This window comes from Nematolebias whitei, chromosome 8, assembly GCF_014905685.2.
Source record: "Nematolebias whitei isolate Nwh7 chromosome 8, NemWhi1, whole genome shotgun sequence".
Taxonomy (NCBI): Eukaryota; Metazoa; Chordata; class Actinopteri; order Cyprinodontiformes; family Rivulidae; genus Nematolebias; species Nematolebias whitei.
In genome coordinates this window covers 20,252,062-20,268,332 of record NC_056505.1, presented here as the reverse complement: position 1 = coordinate 20,268,332, position 16,271 = coordinate 20,252,062, and the positions used below count along the sequence as shown (strand labels likewise).

Below are 16,271 nucleotides of genomic sequence, written 5' to 3'. Positions count from 1 at the left end.
TCTAGTGGCTAAGAGACATTTACTGTACATTTTTTAAATTATCTGTTCTTTTAACTGCACATGTTCAGACTGACGTGATGCTGATTAGTGCTGATAATATTGGAACGATGTTAGGTGGTTGAAGACGGGCTGTAATTTGACTGTGCATGTGTGGAAACAAAGTGCATGAATAATAAACGCTGAAACTGGATAATAAGGCTGTCTTGTGACACTCTTGTTGCCAGCAGACGAGATTTCAGTGGCAGAGATAAAAATCCAGTTTTAAGTATGTGTCAATTGTAGACTTTGTAAAATAAATTGTATTTGAATGTTGAAAAGTTGGAGTTTTGGAGTCAGTGCCCTGCAGAAACTTCCAGATGATTCTGCTGTTTTTTTTTCTTCTCACAACAAAAAATGGGGAAAAGATGTTTTTGCATGACTAAGTATGGATTAAAAAGAAAGTATAGGCAAGTTTGTATATATATATATGGTATGAAAATATGTACAGAGTTGGAGTAAAGAAAGGAGGGATGTTGGTCTATTTATTTATTTATGAAATCAGGTCTCAGCTGGCTCAGGTGACATCTGTGTCCAAAGTACTGTAACTGAATAAGTATTTAGGTGAATCCAACAATGTGAGCCATTAAAAGATTCATCAGTTTTCTCAGCATATTAATTAAACGGTTTATTAAAAATTGTGGATTCTTCAGACGAATAGAAATATTTGTCTTTTTCCCCAACATTCAAAAATGCCTACAACCAAAATAATTTATTTGACAGCTGAAGTCACATAAAATAAGTAAGGCTTGTCAGTTTTACATTGTTTTATTTCAAGATTTTAAATTAACCGGGGTCTCAAATCACCCAGTTACATGAACTGTGACTTTGAGGAAACATGGATTGACGGCCATAAAGATGAGTGATTTGAAAGAAAGCTTGTTGTACAAATGAGGAAATTTGCTGGTCTCGCTCATCTTTAACGTCAACCAGTAGGATCTGAATGTGATGTGATTTCGTTGTCGTTTGATGTCATTTTCTTCAGTAAGCTGTACAGATTGCTTGACATTGTGTACGGCAAAATGTATGCAATAGCAATACTGCAACGTTTCACTTTTTTAATTCTCAAAACGCTGTCAAATTGTTCTTGTAATAAAAATTTTCCTCTGAACTTTATGAACTTGTCAGTGTTTTTCTTCACGTTTTCCCTGTATAGTGTTAAAAGCAGGTTGGGTTTGAATTAATAAAACAAATAAAAATGCTGGTAAGATAAAAAAAAAAAAAATGGATTTACAATATTTTTGTAATTCAAGATTTATTTGTGCAGAATGTTTAAAATCTGTGTGTACACATGAGAATTCTGCAACTTTGATCAATGAAATGTACAAATGTAACATTTTGTTTAGAAACAATTTTAGAAATTTTACCTTTTAGGGTCCATTCAATAATAAAAATTTTAACAACCGCTTAAAATCGTTTGGTGGCCTCACTTTGGTTGTTTCACTGTGGGTGACGAGCAAGTTTATTATGTTGCCAGTGTCCTGTAGAACGCTGTAATCTCTGTTCCCTGCCTTGTAAACAGTAAGGTAAAGTTAAATGGACGTACGATGACGTTGCTCGACAGTTGGTAGTTTGTGGAAAGGCGGAAGTAAAACAAGTGGGCGGAGTCTAATGCCACAGCTCTATCTACGCCTGAGACGGTAAACTGGAGATTTTCTCTTCTAATTCGCTGTGTCACTAACTTCATTACAACTCCAGAAGGTACGTTAATTCGCTGGGTAAGGTCCGAATTAGGCCGATAGATTAAGAGCTTAACTATCCCGACAAAGGCTTCTTTAAGCCCCGTCTATAAGAAGGTCATGTCTCGGCTGTTGGCTGACAGGCAAATTATCAGCAGACGTACCGCCGCTAGCCTTTAGCAGCTGGTTCATTCATCTGCCGCAAACATGCAGGAATGGGCCAACCAGTTATGCGTGAGTAATGGGTAGAACACAGTCGATAGCTGCTTACTTATTGACACTAATTTAGCTAACTATGTTGCCTTAAACTGCATACTCTAGGCTTGTAAACCAAAACACTCGAAATGCTAACACCATTAGCTAATCAGTTAGCAAGCTTTTTCTTCACTTTGTGGCTCAATGAATTATGTTAAAGCCAACCTGAGCTACACATTCGTGTTGTTAGTTGGTATATATATTAAAGGATTTGAGTATCACGTTGTCAGTTTGCTGTTTTAAGTAATATTTCGTCTTTAAAGTCGAATCGAAGCTAGCTACTTCGTCAGCGCTAACTCATCGATGTGTTTAAGTAAGATTAAAAAATTGCTGCTTGTCAAATCCTTATGCTCACCAGGAGACAAACTATAAAATCAAATACTCTTTTCGTATGTATCAAATAACTGTGGAAAATTGTTCTTGCACATCGCAGCATTGTTTAGTTAAAACTTACAATTAAAGTCACAAACACTCGTTTTTCTTTTTGACTAATAGTTACATTTTTGTTTAATAAAAAGCTTCATGATTCAGTGCTTTGTAAAAACACTGGTTATTGTCAAGGCAATGTTTGTCTCAAGACGATACTTGTAATTTTAGCTCTACAGATTTGCATGTTAATATAAGTAATGAAGTTGTTTTTAGAGACTGTCTTAAAGTTTCAAGTCAATATAATATTACAAAAGAAATTATACAAACATTAACACAATGCTCAACTTGTTTCTGACCTCAGTTTTTGTGATGTTTTCTAATATATCTTGCATTGTGATGAGTTAATGTGATGAAATGTTCAATGTTGTTTTGTTCAGGATTTATTTGTTTGGCCAACATTATTAGCATCTGATTCATTGAGCAAAACAACACAACCTGTAAATATTCAGTACAGATTTGGGACAAGTTATATTTGGTTCTGTAAGAATTGAAAACAATTAGAAAAGTAATGTAGGAATGTGGCAAAACAAATTATCCTCATTATAACACATTAAACATAATAATGGGCTTGAAAATACATTTCTAAAGAAACCAAAATGAATAAGTTGAAGAAAATTAAAATTGAACTCATGTGCCCACTTAACAACTAATTAGCTTGAGGTAAAATCAGTATGAGAGCACCTCCAAATCTGAGGCCATGGTCTTTGGTCAGAAAGGCATGGATTGCCCTCTCAGGGTTGGGAGTGATGTCCTGCCTCAAGTGGAGGAGTTACCGTAATAATATCGCCTTAGATTAACAGACAGTTCAGCGCAGCTTCCTCAGTATTGTGGACTCTGTGCCAGTGCATTGTGGTGAAGAGGGAGTTGTGCTGATCTGTTTACCGGTTGGTCTACGTTCCCAGCATCTATAGTCACAAACTCTGAGAAGTGACTAAAAGAACAAGCTTGCGAATACAAGCGGTCAAAATTAGTTTCCTTCGCAATGTAGCTGGATTCTCCCTTAAAGAGTGGGTAATAATTTCAGTTAATCGGGAGCGACTCGGAGTAGAACCGCTGCTCCTCCACATCGATTGGAGCCAGTTGAGGTGGTTCGGGCATCTGGTAAGGATGCCCACTGTCCAACTGGGATGAGACCTCTGGGGAAGACCCAGGACAAGCTGGTGAGATCTCTTGGCTGGCCTCAGAATCCCTTGGAGTCCTCTCAAAAGAGCTGGAAGAGGTGGCTGTGGAAAGATGTCTGGGCCTCCCTGCTTAACCTATTGTCCCTGTGATCCAACTGCAAAACAAGTGAAAGATAATGAATGAATAACTATAACAGGCAGTGACTCATTGTGGCATGATTCAAAATTCCATATCTTATTTCTTGTTCATATAGACAAAAGTTGGTATCAAGTGAAAGCTGAGTAATTGTAGATTAATATTAAAAACTACAGAAATTTTGTAACATACCTAATTCTAATTTAAGCATTGCAGTTTGATCAGTTACAATCAAATGATTCCTGATAACTGATAAGAGATCACAGAACAATATCCTAGTTGTTTTTAGGAACATCCTACTCACCTTCAGTGAATGCGCAGATTTTGATAGCGAAACATTTTCAGAAATTGGACTTGAAGTAACAAGCTTGAAGCGTACCAAACTGAAATATTTCTAAAATTATCACAATGGTATCTGTTTGTACTACGCCACTGCTGAAGGCAATTGAGCCAATAAACGATCATTGCCACATACCAAAATAATATGACTATGAATGAACCATTTGTATTTGCAAAGTTTCTGAATAAATTCCTAGTTTAGCTTTCTGTGGATCATCTGCATGTTTTAATAAGAACACTGGAGAAACTGGAGAAGTTTCATCTTACAAACTGGAAAAAAATTGACAAGGAGATAGATGTTTGTTTAAATGAAACTCAAAATACAAAAACAGGAAATACTCATCACTTACACTGCAAAAGACATTCAGAATTGGTTTAAGAATTTTGTTATTGGCTCCATTAAAGCTGACTTGGACGTATCTTTTATAAAAGTACATGTTGAGATCTAGTTTCTCAGCAAAACCCATTGTTTCCTGGTTTTTTGTTATTTGTTCAGGAGAAGACAGGAAATCCTTTTCTTTCCCTTCGTTTGCATTTCTAGCCTTTCCTGCTGCTCTTCTGATATGAAGTTTTTACTCATTCAACACATTTTGCAGTCCTCTTTTTTTATTGTTTGCAGGAGAACCGACAGTTTGGGTCCAAGATGACAGACTCCAAGTACTTCACCACTACTAAGAAAGGTCTGATAGCTTACTAATTGTGCATATAATTATGACATACCATGCTAAAATGTAAAACTCAGTGATAAGTTGTAGTTATGAGATTTATTTGTATTCCTGCATTATTTTATGCAAAATATAATGTGAACATTTTGGAACGGCCACTGGAGAAGCACTATAAATCAAGATGGAAGAAATCTGTGTTTTTTAAATTATTACAGGAGTTAAAAAGCCTAAAACTGCTTAATGAGTGCAGAAACTGTACTGTAATGTTACCTGACACTATATAACTAAACACGTGTACAAAATAAACATCTCACCAAGAAAACCGTTCTTGCCCTTGGCATTTTGAAAGAAAAGCATGTTGACATTTATTAGTGAAATTGCAGAGTGCAACATTCTGCATAATTCTACAGTCACTGTCATATTCCTAACTTGTAGGCACATGTAAAAGTGCAAATCCTTCTTAAAGTAGAAGTTGTTTTGAATCAAGCTAAGGTTTAGGGGTAATTGAACTTGCTTTTTTCATTTTAGAATCTATTGTGTTTTTGTTGATTTCTTTAATTCCGTTTGCTAACATCTTGAGGGTTTTGCTAACTATATGGTTAGGATCAAACTAAAGTAAAAAATTACCTTGCACCGATGACAGACATTAGCTTGTTTTTATATAAACACAAGTTGGTAAACACTTTGCTGAAGTCTGACATAATATTTTCCCACGATGACATGAAGCTTTTTTCATAATCATCACTCCAAATTCAGATTATTCAGAGGGAAAACTTCCATTAAGTATTTCAAGATGAATTGTATTTGTGTGCCTATTCGCTTAGCTGTAAAAACTGAAAAAAATTGCCTCCTAGCTACCTTACAGCAGTGTTTTATCCTTAGTTAACGTGTTTTACGTCTTTGAATAATTTGCAATGGGTTGTACAGACTCATCTGCTTGATGAGATTTATCTGACTGGGATACATATCACAATAAAGATGATCTTACAACGAAAAGGCTTTATAATATATTAAGAAATGAAAGACTTTTTGATAGAAATTAAGAACCCTTCCAACAACCAAGAAGCAGTAAACATTTTTTAAAATTCTATTGGATCTTTTTGTTAAAAATTGCAGAAGCATCTTGTCAGTATTGCAAGTTGCTACAACCTTTAACAGAAAATATTGCTCATTAACAAATATCTAGAAGTATTGAAAAAAAAAAGATATAAAAAAACTTGCTGGTTTATTTAGGCGTGCTCAATAAATTTCAGAGTTTAACTACTGAATTACTATAAGCTTTACATCTGTCAGATAGTAAAACAATTGCCTTATTTCCTGCACCTTCATCTAAAATCCAGAACTGCAGGTCCACAAGCAAACCATTTGAACACCGTTTTATTTTTAAAGTCTTTGACAAATTAATGTGCATTGTTTGTCATTGTATCTACATTGTGTTCTGGGTACATCTATATGGTACACCTTTCCTAATCTCTTTTGCTATTTAATTACTTGACTTTTTTTTTTCTCTTTGGTGTATGTGATCAGGGGAAATATTTGAGCTCAAAGCAGAGCTAAACAGTGACAAGAAAGAGAAGAAGAAGGAGGCTGTGAAAAAGGTCATAGCATCAATGACAGTAGGCAAAGATGTCAGGTGAGCAGCTGGAAATATTGTCAGAAGATATATATATTTGTCAGAAGTTACATTACAGTTTGTTCCTCTTGCAGTGCTCTGTTTCCAGATGTTGTGAACTGCATGCAAACTGACAACCTGGAACTAAAAAAGTTGGTTTACCTCTACTTGATGAACTATGCCAAAAGTCAGCCAGACATGGCTATCATGGCTGTTAACACCTTTGTGAAGGTACATTTAAGTTTGTAATTTCCATATACAAGTTGTATGAAATCATCAGTTAATATTCTCTTTCGAGTTGAATAATGTCTACTGTTTATTGGCAACTGCTGTAAAGGTGTGCAACTAGTCTGGTAGAAAAAAAAAAGTTCAGAATTTCACCATTTGGATTACCGTAATTTCCAGCCTATTGATCACATATGAATATAAGCCGTATCCACTAAATAAAAAAAAATAATAATAATAATTTTGTACATATACACAGTGTTTCCCCTAGATAACTTGCCATGGCGGGGTGCTCATCTCGTCCGTGATTTTTGTCCGGGGGGGGGACTGAAACGGAGACTCGTCCTAAGCTGCGCAGCGCGCTGTTTAAACCAACAGTTTTGGGGGGACACGGAGACAGCTGTGTTCTGTTTGTACTGACAGTTTTAGAGCAGGGTGTGTGAGAGGAGAGAGACAGACATATCTCAGCCGCGCAGTGTCTGAACAGACAGTTTTTTTTTTTTGGCAGGGGGTGTCTGTGCGGGGGAGAGACAGATGCACATTTGAGCCGTGTGCTGTTTATACCGACAGTTTTCGAGTGGCAGGGGTGCGTTCAGCGTGAGGGTTCAGTGTGAAGGAAGAGGCTGCTTTTAGCTTTTTAGCTAGTGCACCTGCATTGCAAGCCGCTAGTTTAGCGTTATGTCAGTGCCGACAGGTGGTTGGGGGTGGGGTTCAGTAGACGGGACGCTCAGTTCTGTTGACGGAGCGGGGCGCCCTGCTTGTATAATGGTAGGGGAAACGCTGTATACAGTATAGGCCGCACTTGTCTACAGTGTAAGCAGTGGATGTCCACATTGTAACATGAGATATTTACACAGAAAGATTTTAAAAACTACTTTTAATTAAATATGTACTGATAACCTACACAAATACATACAGTACGATAAATGTTTTATTTTTCTGAACAGTGCCTGTAACACGGCTGTTAAAAATAAATATACAGTAGCCCACCAGGAAGTCACTGATCGCTATCTTCACCTTCCTCCTGCGTAAGCTTGTGCTGTCCACGCAGCTGCCTTTTGAAACGGGGAGGAGGGCCCCCCTCCCTGGGGGCACATCGGGGAGGGGAGGAGAGAACCTCCTCGTTCTCTCCTCCCCTCCCCGTTTCATTGGTCCACTGTGACCTGTTTGGTAATTTCATTGGTCTGATTTTTTTAATTTAACCTTTTATTTATACACCACTGAGTCACGAGGACCCACCCCCCAAGAGAGACATGTATTGGACAGCTATGTGAGCGCCCAGGTGTGATGGGCTAACGAACTTCATGCCGCCAAAACATTTAGCCTCCTCAAAAAAAAATCCTTAAATTAGTGCAGCATTGTATAAGCTGCGGTGTACAAAGAATGTGGGGGGTGAGGGCTGGGGAGTAGCAGCTTATAGTCTGGAAATTACGGTATCTTTGGATAACTGGAAGTTATCAAGTTCAGGTAGTTACATATAACATTGGTATAACATTGATTTAACACATAACAATTAAGATAATTAAATTGTAATTTGAATCTGTTTATTCATGCTGTTGTAAGCAAAATTTTTCCCTGCAAGGTGAATTTCTTTGTCATTTCTCTTATGAGATTCTCAGATTTCTGTGCAATATCTGCCAAACTTCACGGTTTTAGTTTAAATGTTGCCTTCAACAGTTGTTCAAGCATGTAACCTTTTTGCTTTTTTGTTTTACTTCAGAAGAGCAGTGATGACGCAGTTCAAATGCTTTTCTAGTTTACAAGATGTTGAAACAAGAAAATATGAAATCAAATTGAAGTGTGATTTTGACATTAAATTTATGACCTCTATGATCATCCATCTAGGACTGTGAAGATCCCAACCCTCTAATCCGAGCACTTGCTGTTCGTACAATGGGCTGTATTCGTGTGGACAAGATCACCGAGTACCTCTGTGAGCCTCTAAGAAAATGTTTGAAGGATGAAGACCCCTATGTGAGGAAGACAGCTGCTGTGTGTGTAGCAAAGCTTCATGACATTAATGCCCAGCTGGTAGAGGACCAAGGCTTCCTGGACACCCTTAAAGATCTCATTTCAGACTCCAACCCTATGGTATGATTCCTTCAGTAACCCAGAAACATCTGGCTATTGAGTTGAGCCAAATGTTATACTTTGTTAAACATCTTATTGCACCTCTGTAATTGCACAAGTCTCTCCTAATACAGTTACTGTTGCATATTTAGGTTAGTATTAATTTGATTCCTTGTTTTCCTCTTTAGGTTGTTGCAAATGCAGTAGCAGCACTGTCTGAAATTGCAGAGTCTCATCCCAATAGTAATCTGATGGACCTAAACCCTCAGACCATTAATAAGTTGCTGACAGCTCTTAATGAATGTACAGAGTGGGGACAGATATTTATCCTTGACTGTCTGGCCAATTACACCCCTCGTGATGACCGTGAGTCTCAAAGGTGAGTCTTTTTTTTAATACTGCTATTAATAAATTTCCCCTCCTGCTTGTCAGTGGGTTTATGTTCCCCCAAGGTTCTATTTAATTTTTATCTTACCTTTTTAACATCATTAACATCTGCCAGCATCTGTGAGCGTGTCACCCCGCGGCTCTCCCATGCCAACTCTGCCGTGGTGCTGTCAGCAGTTAAAGTTTTAATGAAGTTCATGGAAATGCTCCCCAAAGATTTGGATTATTATGGCACCCTGCTGAAGAAGCTCGCTCCACCACTGGTCACTCTCCTTTCTGCTGAGCCTGAGTTGCAGTATGTGGCACTTAGAAACATCAACCTTATTGTCCAGAGACGGTGAGTCTGGGGTAGTTTTCTCGCCAACTTTTACGTTTGTGATGAAGCAGATGTGTTGTGCTTCATTCCCTTTGCGCTACTTACATGTTTGTGTTTGTGACATAGCCCAGAGATCCTGAAACATGAAATGAAGGTTTTCTTTGTCAAGTACAACGACCCAATTTATGTCAAACTGGAGAAGCTGGACATCATGATTCGCCTTGCATCGCAAGCCAACATTGCCCAGGTAACGTATTGACAGGTAGAATCAATCATAATCGTAAGGTGCTTTTAAAATGGAGAAAAAAAAGTTTCAGTAACAATCTGTCTCACTGTAGGTGCTGGCTGAGTTAAAGGAGTATGCCACTGAGGTGGATGTGGACTTTGTGCGTAAAGCAGTCAGGGCCATTGGCCGCTGTGCCATCAAAGTGGAGGTGGGTGTGTTGTTGATTTTTCACCTCATAATTAACAAAGAACTCAAGAACTGACAGCTGGAGATTTTTTTTTTTTTTACAATGGTATGTAGCTCAAACAGTTCAGCAGTAACAATCAGACAGTGTCACAAATGAACATATTATCATAATAGCAGTAGATGTTCAGGCTCCAATTTGTTTCCCTTAAGTCATTGTCAAAAAAAATGATAATCATGATACCTCAGTTACATTTGCAATGTTTGGCCTTAACAGAAAGAGATCATGCACTTTTTTGGTCAAACACTATCAGGCAGATGTTTATATTTGCAGTACACACATTTATTCATAATTATTCTCAGTCACATCACAACACTGAGACTGATGAACGATCACCAATAAGTCAAACCATGGCTGAAACAAGTATACCTTCACTTTATCAGTATGTTTATACTTCATTGTAACGTGTAGAATCCAAACGTGCACGTGTTTTTGTTCCAAACTGCTGCTTCTGATTATTTTTTTCCTTCTGTTTGTTAGCAATCAGCCGAGCGCTGTGTCAGCACACTGCTAGATCTCATACAGACCAAGGTCAATTATGTGGTGCAGGAGGCCATTGTAGTCATCAAGGACATTTTTCGCAAGTACCCCAACAAGTAAGTTTCCTAATGTGAACACGGTCATGTGCATATTTTCTAAAGACTTCATTATATAGTTTCAGTGGTAAAATTCAAGTAGATAAGAACTTGCTGAGGCTGATTTACCTGTTAAATTAAAGTTTTTATGCTCTATAAACATGGCCTTCACCCTTAATCATAATTTCACAAGAAATTTGAAGAATTCTGGAACATTTTTTGAGTTTATGAAAGTAACTTTCATTGTTAACACAAAGAGGCTTATTCAGACATAGACGGCCTTCACTTATTTTTCTTGCTCTGTAAATTGTCGTAGTGAAAGCTCACTGTAACAAAGCATAAAAAAGCAAAGTTTATATGTCATGGACACTCTTTTGATGTCTAACCATGATTGCTTATGGTCAAAGGTCAGGCTGATTTGGCTGCATTGTGACTTCCACTATGAGGTGGATTCATGTGCCAGACAGAAAGCTCTCCCACACAGCAGTACACTCTCCCCCTGGAGTCGTGAGCCTTTAGGAGAGTTGCTTTGCAGAGCTTTCAGCTTGGCATTGTTCACTCCTTGGGCTAAATTAGTCACCATCTAGTTCAACTTTGCTTTTTTCTACCAATTAAGCATTTGCATCACAGCATATCTTGTGGTAAAATTATCATGTAAATGGAATTAGTAATTCCACTGGATTTTTATGCAGATGAGAAGTATTTTAACCACTCTAGATAGCATTATTCTTTAGCATCTAGCATAAAAGGCTCCGAATCATAGATTCAAGAGGAGTAAATACATTAGCATTTGCCAGGTTTCTACAAAACACAACTCTGCAGGTAATGCTGATGTTTGTGTATACTGTAAAATGCAATTTATGTTGAAAAGTAGAAGTTTGTTTGATACCTGGTTTTAAAAGCCTTATGTGTGGTGGTTGATAGTCTATCAGCCTGCATTTCTTTGAGATTGTTTTTTTTCTCTTTTCACCTGGTAACTTTAGCAATAATTTTTTTCAGTGTAGGAAAATTGTAGTAAATGTTTTTTTTCCAACTTCTAATTTTTCACTTATTTATTACAATTCATATCGCGTAATGTTGTTTCCTTGTGACTGTTTACAGGTATGAGAGTGTGATTGCCACTCTGTGTGAGAATCTTGACTCATTGGATGAGCCAGAGGCACGTGCTGCCATGATCTGGATTGTAGGGGAGTATGCTGAGCGCATTGACAATGCTGATGAGCTGCTGGAAAGCTTTCTGGAGGGCTTCCATGATGAAAGCACCCAGGTGTGTTTAGGGTGGTGTAGGGTTTGCTGTTATTTTGAAAAAAATGTGACTTTAACCATTGTAGTGCCTCTAATTTATAATTAGTGCTTAAAGTTCCTTGGGCTTGGAAATAAAATAATGTGTTAGATAAACTTTGATAAAGCAGTGAACATTTTAAAAAAGTTACCAAAGTACCATGTCTTCTTTAACTGTCACAGTAGTTTACTAATAAACTTCAAGAGAAGTTTAAAGAAATTTGAGAAGTAAAAAGCTTAATTGTACTTTAACAAGAATGTTCAAGGCAAGACTTTAGAAATGCTAGATCTCTCTTCATATCACTCTTTTACATACATTTAGTAAAAGACAGTAGGATGCATCAGAAATTGTGTAGATGAGGTCAGTTCAGACTATTAAAATTTTAGCTCATAGGAAGATGCTTAGAACCGTTAAAAACTGCCTCCATAGTCTATTATACTAGAGCACAATAGACTGGACCTTCAGTGACCTTGATGCGCACACCTGGTTATGATGATAGTGATTACACAAGGTAGTGAGGAAAATGTTGGGTTTATTGCAACAGATAAATATCGATGGCAATATTAAATCATAAAATCTCACATTGCATGGCACTTTTTCCATGTAGTCCGTAATTATTTAAAATGAGATGGTTCCATCAGAAAGTGACAAATCTTGACCTTGGAGTTCAGGTTGAATGATTTCAAATTAATTTCTTGACTCCTTTTCTACGATCTGCACTGTCTGATCAGCCCGGGGTTGCATTTCCTCTTGCGTCCATGTCCAGGTAGATTGGCAAGTGTCCCATGAACCTTATACTTGTAATAATATTGGCATTTCTGGCTAAATGAACATGAAGCTGCTTCGAGATGGTCTTAAACCTTTTATCTTTAACATGGATATCTATAATGAGGTCACCTGAGTTTTTCTATTTCTGATGTTGATTTTTAGTAATCAAGGCAGCCAGTGTACAACACAATTATTTATTTTTGGCCAGTGTTTATTTTTTATATCACAGAATTTAACAATAATTACTCAAATAAATGTAGATTTAACAACCCTTACAAAAAGTTGTACACCTTTTTATAATATGTAAAAGAGCATCTTGGTTGTACAAAAATAACTGGGCTGCAGTAACCACGTTGTAGCGACTGCTTTATTTTGTTCATTTTCCTACTTAACAATCTGTTATTTTTGCACAAGCATGTCAGATTGTGATTTTATTTATTTTTGATCAGGCCAATATTAGCCAATTAAAATCGTTTTATTTATAATGTATAATTATATATATTTTTCTGAACTCCTCAAACAGCTTTTGTCTTTGCTTCCTCGGATTTATGTGTGGTGCACACAACAATACCAAACTACCCAGTGGCATGTGTTCGCTTTAAATAGAACTGCTGATGAAATGCTTTAAGCCACCTGTGATACTAATTAAGATCAAATGCTTGAATTTGAAACATGATTACAATGCTAATATTAATGGTATTTTTCCAGGAACTTTGTCCATACTATGATCGTTTACTCTCACATACTGAAGCCATGCAGATGTATATTAGACAATTACTTTTAACTGAATCACATTTCATGAAAAATTATGCCTTGTTTCAATGAGCTGAATGCATACAAACACATTTAACTATTTATATATACATATTATACATAAAATGTTATTACTGTGAACAATATTTTTTCAACGAACCCAAAGGATTGCAAGAAATGCATTTAACTTGAAATAATCCGTTTTGGACTGTAATTGTGAAACATAGCTATGCCCTGAATGGTAAAAACTTATTTATTGAAAATGTGTTTGCAGTGCAGTAAACCTTTGTTCTTAAAGATCATCGTAAAAAGGCATTTTGCCGCAGTATTACATGTTTAGGCAGTCCATTTTGTGTGCCCTATATGAGCTGTTGTAACTTGATGTGTTTTCACTCTGACATTTAGGTGCAGTTGCAGCTATTGACGGCAATTGTCAAGTTGTTCCTGAAAAAGCCCACAGAGACACAGGAGCTGGTGCAGCAGGTTCTAAGCTTAGCCACACAGGTGAGGTGGGGGAAACAAAGCGATGGTTCAGCTTATACATTTAAATGTTGTGCCATTATCTGCGTCTGCACATGGCTGCTTGCTCTTTATTGCTCTTCATTCCTTTATTTAATAAGTCTAAATTGTTCTCATTAGATGCAGATTTTCATAGTTATGAACAAGAAGATAAGAAAATACACACAGCACCTCAACATGCAATTTTCATGCCTATTAAATTTAGTGTCTAAAATGTTTGATTTAAAAATATAGTAAACTGGCAAATAATTTATTAGATTTTGGCTATGATGTCACAACTTTACACATTATTTTAGGATTTTCTAAAAAGAAATAGATCTTGGAGGACTTGTTGCTTTTTATAGTTTTGATGGATCTGATTGTTTTGTGTCTTGTGCCTGGAAAGTAGCAGGTTAGTGAAAATTTCCCCCAAATTATAAAAGCTTTCAAACAAAAATGTAGTCTCTGGTTGTTTCATGCATTATCCACATCTTAGCATTTCCCTGAGGCAAACTGTTTAGTGTCATTCTTTTTTTTTAAATCTCATTTCAGGGCCAAGAAAGAAAAGCTTCTCAACATTAAATATTTAATACATATACTTATAATTTATCTTTGTTGTTCCTTTGTCTTTCTGCAGGATTCAGATAACCCAGACCTCAGGGACAGAGGCTACATCTACTGGCGTCTGCTCTCTACGGATCCTGTTGCTGCCAAGGAGGTGGTTTTGGCTGAGAAGCCTCTAATTTCTGAGGAGACCGATCTGATTGAGCCGACCCTGCTGGAGGAGCTTATCTGCCACATTGGTACTCTGGCCTCCGTCTACCACAAGCCCCCCAATGCCTTTGTTGAGGGCAGCCGTGGTGTTCAGCACAAGAGACTTCCAGGCAGTGCTGGATCGTGAGTCATAGTATTTTTATTTATTTGTTTAGTCTAAGCAGAAGGGTTTAGGACATCACATTTTGATTTTGGTTTTAAAATTTGAATTGCACTAGTATGAAATTGTTTTTAGATTAAAGAGGTAATGATATAAGCATCTTCATAAAATTTTAACGATTAAAAAAAAATACTAGGATTGTATGTTATTTTAATAGTAAATCATAAAATATTCATTTTATTGTTTTAAACTTTCTTTGTTTTTCTTTACTAGTGGGGAGAGTGTTGAGAGCCCAGACACGGGCTCTGCTGCTGGGGTTTCTGATGCTCCACCTGCTGTCATCCCATCCCAGGGAGACCTCCTGGGTGATCTTCTCAATCTTGATTTGACTCCCCCTACCACCACAGGACCACCACCACCAGTCACCTCTGGTGTGCAGATGGGTGCTATGGATCTTCTTGGAGGAGGACTGGATAGCCTGGTATTTTTTTTATTTATCTATCTGTATGTGTGTGTGTGTGTGTGCACACTTCTCTGAGAAACTACAGTTTTCTAAAACTGTGTTCTGTCCATTTATTTCAGTCTTATCTTTACATTTTGCCTTTATAAAAAATTACTTTTAAGCTTTTTCTTTCTTCTTGACCTTGTGTGTTTTCTTTGTTCAACGCTGCACCTGCAGATGGGAGATGAGTCTGAGCCGGTAACTACAAGGAGGGAAAATGCACTATTTATAAATAATTTAAAGCCAATATTAAAAATCCAGTCTGAAGAGCCCATACACTGCTTGGGTACAAGTTGAGTGTTATTTTAGAGGTTTAGAATAGCATCAAGCAAAAACTGCACGGTTGCTCAAGCACTTCTTGTCATCTTGTCTTCTAAAAGCTCCCCTCAACAGGCCAGCCGGCTGTAATTGTTCGGCTAGCTCGGCCAAAGAGTGTTGTTGATGTAATGATTTGTTAAGTGGAAGCATTGATGTCAACAAGCTGTGTACACTCAGGGAATGTTAAGAGCAGCAAGCCACACAGGCTGCTCTATGCCACAAAAATCAATATGAAAACACAAAATCTGATACGTTTATCTTAATTGTTATTAGTATTTCACAGTCACCTTTTCTTGCTCACGTCTCCTGGATACAAATGTATAAAAAAACCAATGACAACCCTGTTATTGACAATTTTCAAGGTAGTACACAGTGCCTGCAGCCTTTTATTATGTTATTGTTTTGCTTTTCCTGTTAGGTTTACATGGAGACAAAGAACAAAGATTTATCACTCAGTCCAGTACAATCACTCAAAATCTGACAATCTTTAGAATTTGTACATCACTGTTCTGAGGTGTAGGTTTATTTATTTACTCGTGCTTACAAATCTAAACCTTTCTATGGTTAATGTGCCTTATTTTTCCTCAAAGTTGCTCATCCACTACACCTTGCAATGCAGTTTTTGATGGAATGCATATCTATCGCTGCTTTTAATGTCGGATATAAAAAAAAAAAATCATCTAATGTTGAGAATTTGAGCTACAACTATTTTAACTATTGTATGAAAATTAACATTACAAGATTTCTCAAGCAACATTGAGATCACAAGTATGTGTTGTGGATCACTCAGTTACTACTACATCATTTTAGCTCAATGCTTGCAAAGTTGACAAAGTTATAACAGTTTTATTTTTTGCTAAGTTTCTTTAGCTGTGGCAGCCATCTTGATTTTGAGTTGACTCCAGAAGTAGTTGTAGATCTAATATAATGCTGTATAGCTACAAGCACAATGTGGGCTCTT

General features: G+C 37.0%; 1 protein-coding gene across 2 annotated transcripts in view; it reads left to right on the top strand.

The window, feature by feature from the left end:
- Window positions 1–1,859: 1,859 nt before the first annotated feature.
- ap1b1 (adaptor related protein complex 1 subunit beta 1) overlaps window positions 1,860–16,271 on the top strand; it is a 28,787-nt gene continuing 14,375 nt past the window's right edge. For both annotated transcript variants that reach the window (XM_037680406.1, XM_037680407.1), the window contains exons 1-15: window positions 1,860–1,949; window positions 4,615–4,675; window positions 6,188–6,293; window positions 6,368–6,503; window positions 8,343–8,588; window positions 8,756–8,946; window positions 9,070–9,291; window positions 9,397–9,517; window positions 9,609–9,704; window positions 10,221–10,336; window positions 11,417–11,582; window positions 13,524–13,622; window positions 14,254–14,513; window positions 14,764–14,971; window positions 15,170–15,190. In XM_037680406.1, the coding sequence (XP_037536334.1) occupies window positions 1,923–1,949; window positions 4,615–4,675; window positions 6,188–6,293; window positions 6,368–6,503; window positions 8,343–8,588; window positions 8,756–8,946; window positions 9,070–9,291; window positions 9,397–9,517; window positions 9,609–9,704; window positions 10,221–10,336; window positions 11,417–11,582; window positions 13,524–13,622; window positions 14,254–14,513; window positions 14,764–14,971; window positions 15,170–15,190 (2,076 nt within the window). In that variant the 5' untranslated portion in view covers window positions 1,860–1,922. The remainder of the gene's footprint in view (window positions 1,950–4,614; window positions 4,676–6,187; window positions 6,294–6,367; window positions 6,504–8,342; window positions 8,589–8,755; window positions 8,947–9,069; window positions 9,292–9,396; window positions 9,518–9,608; window positions 9,705–10,220; window positions 10,337–11,416; window positions 11,583–13,523; window positions 13,623–14,253; window positions 14,514–14,763; window positions 14,972–15,169; window positions 15,191–16,271) is intronic.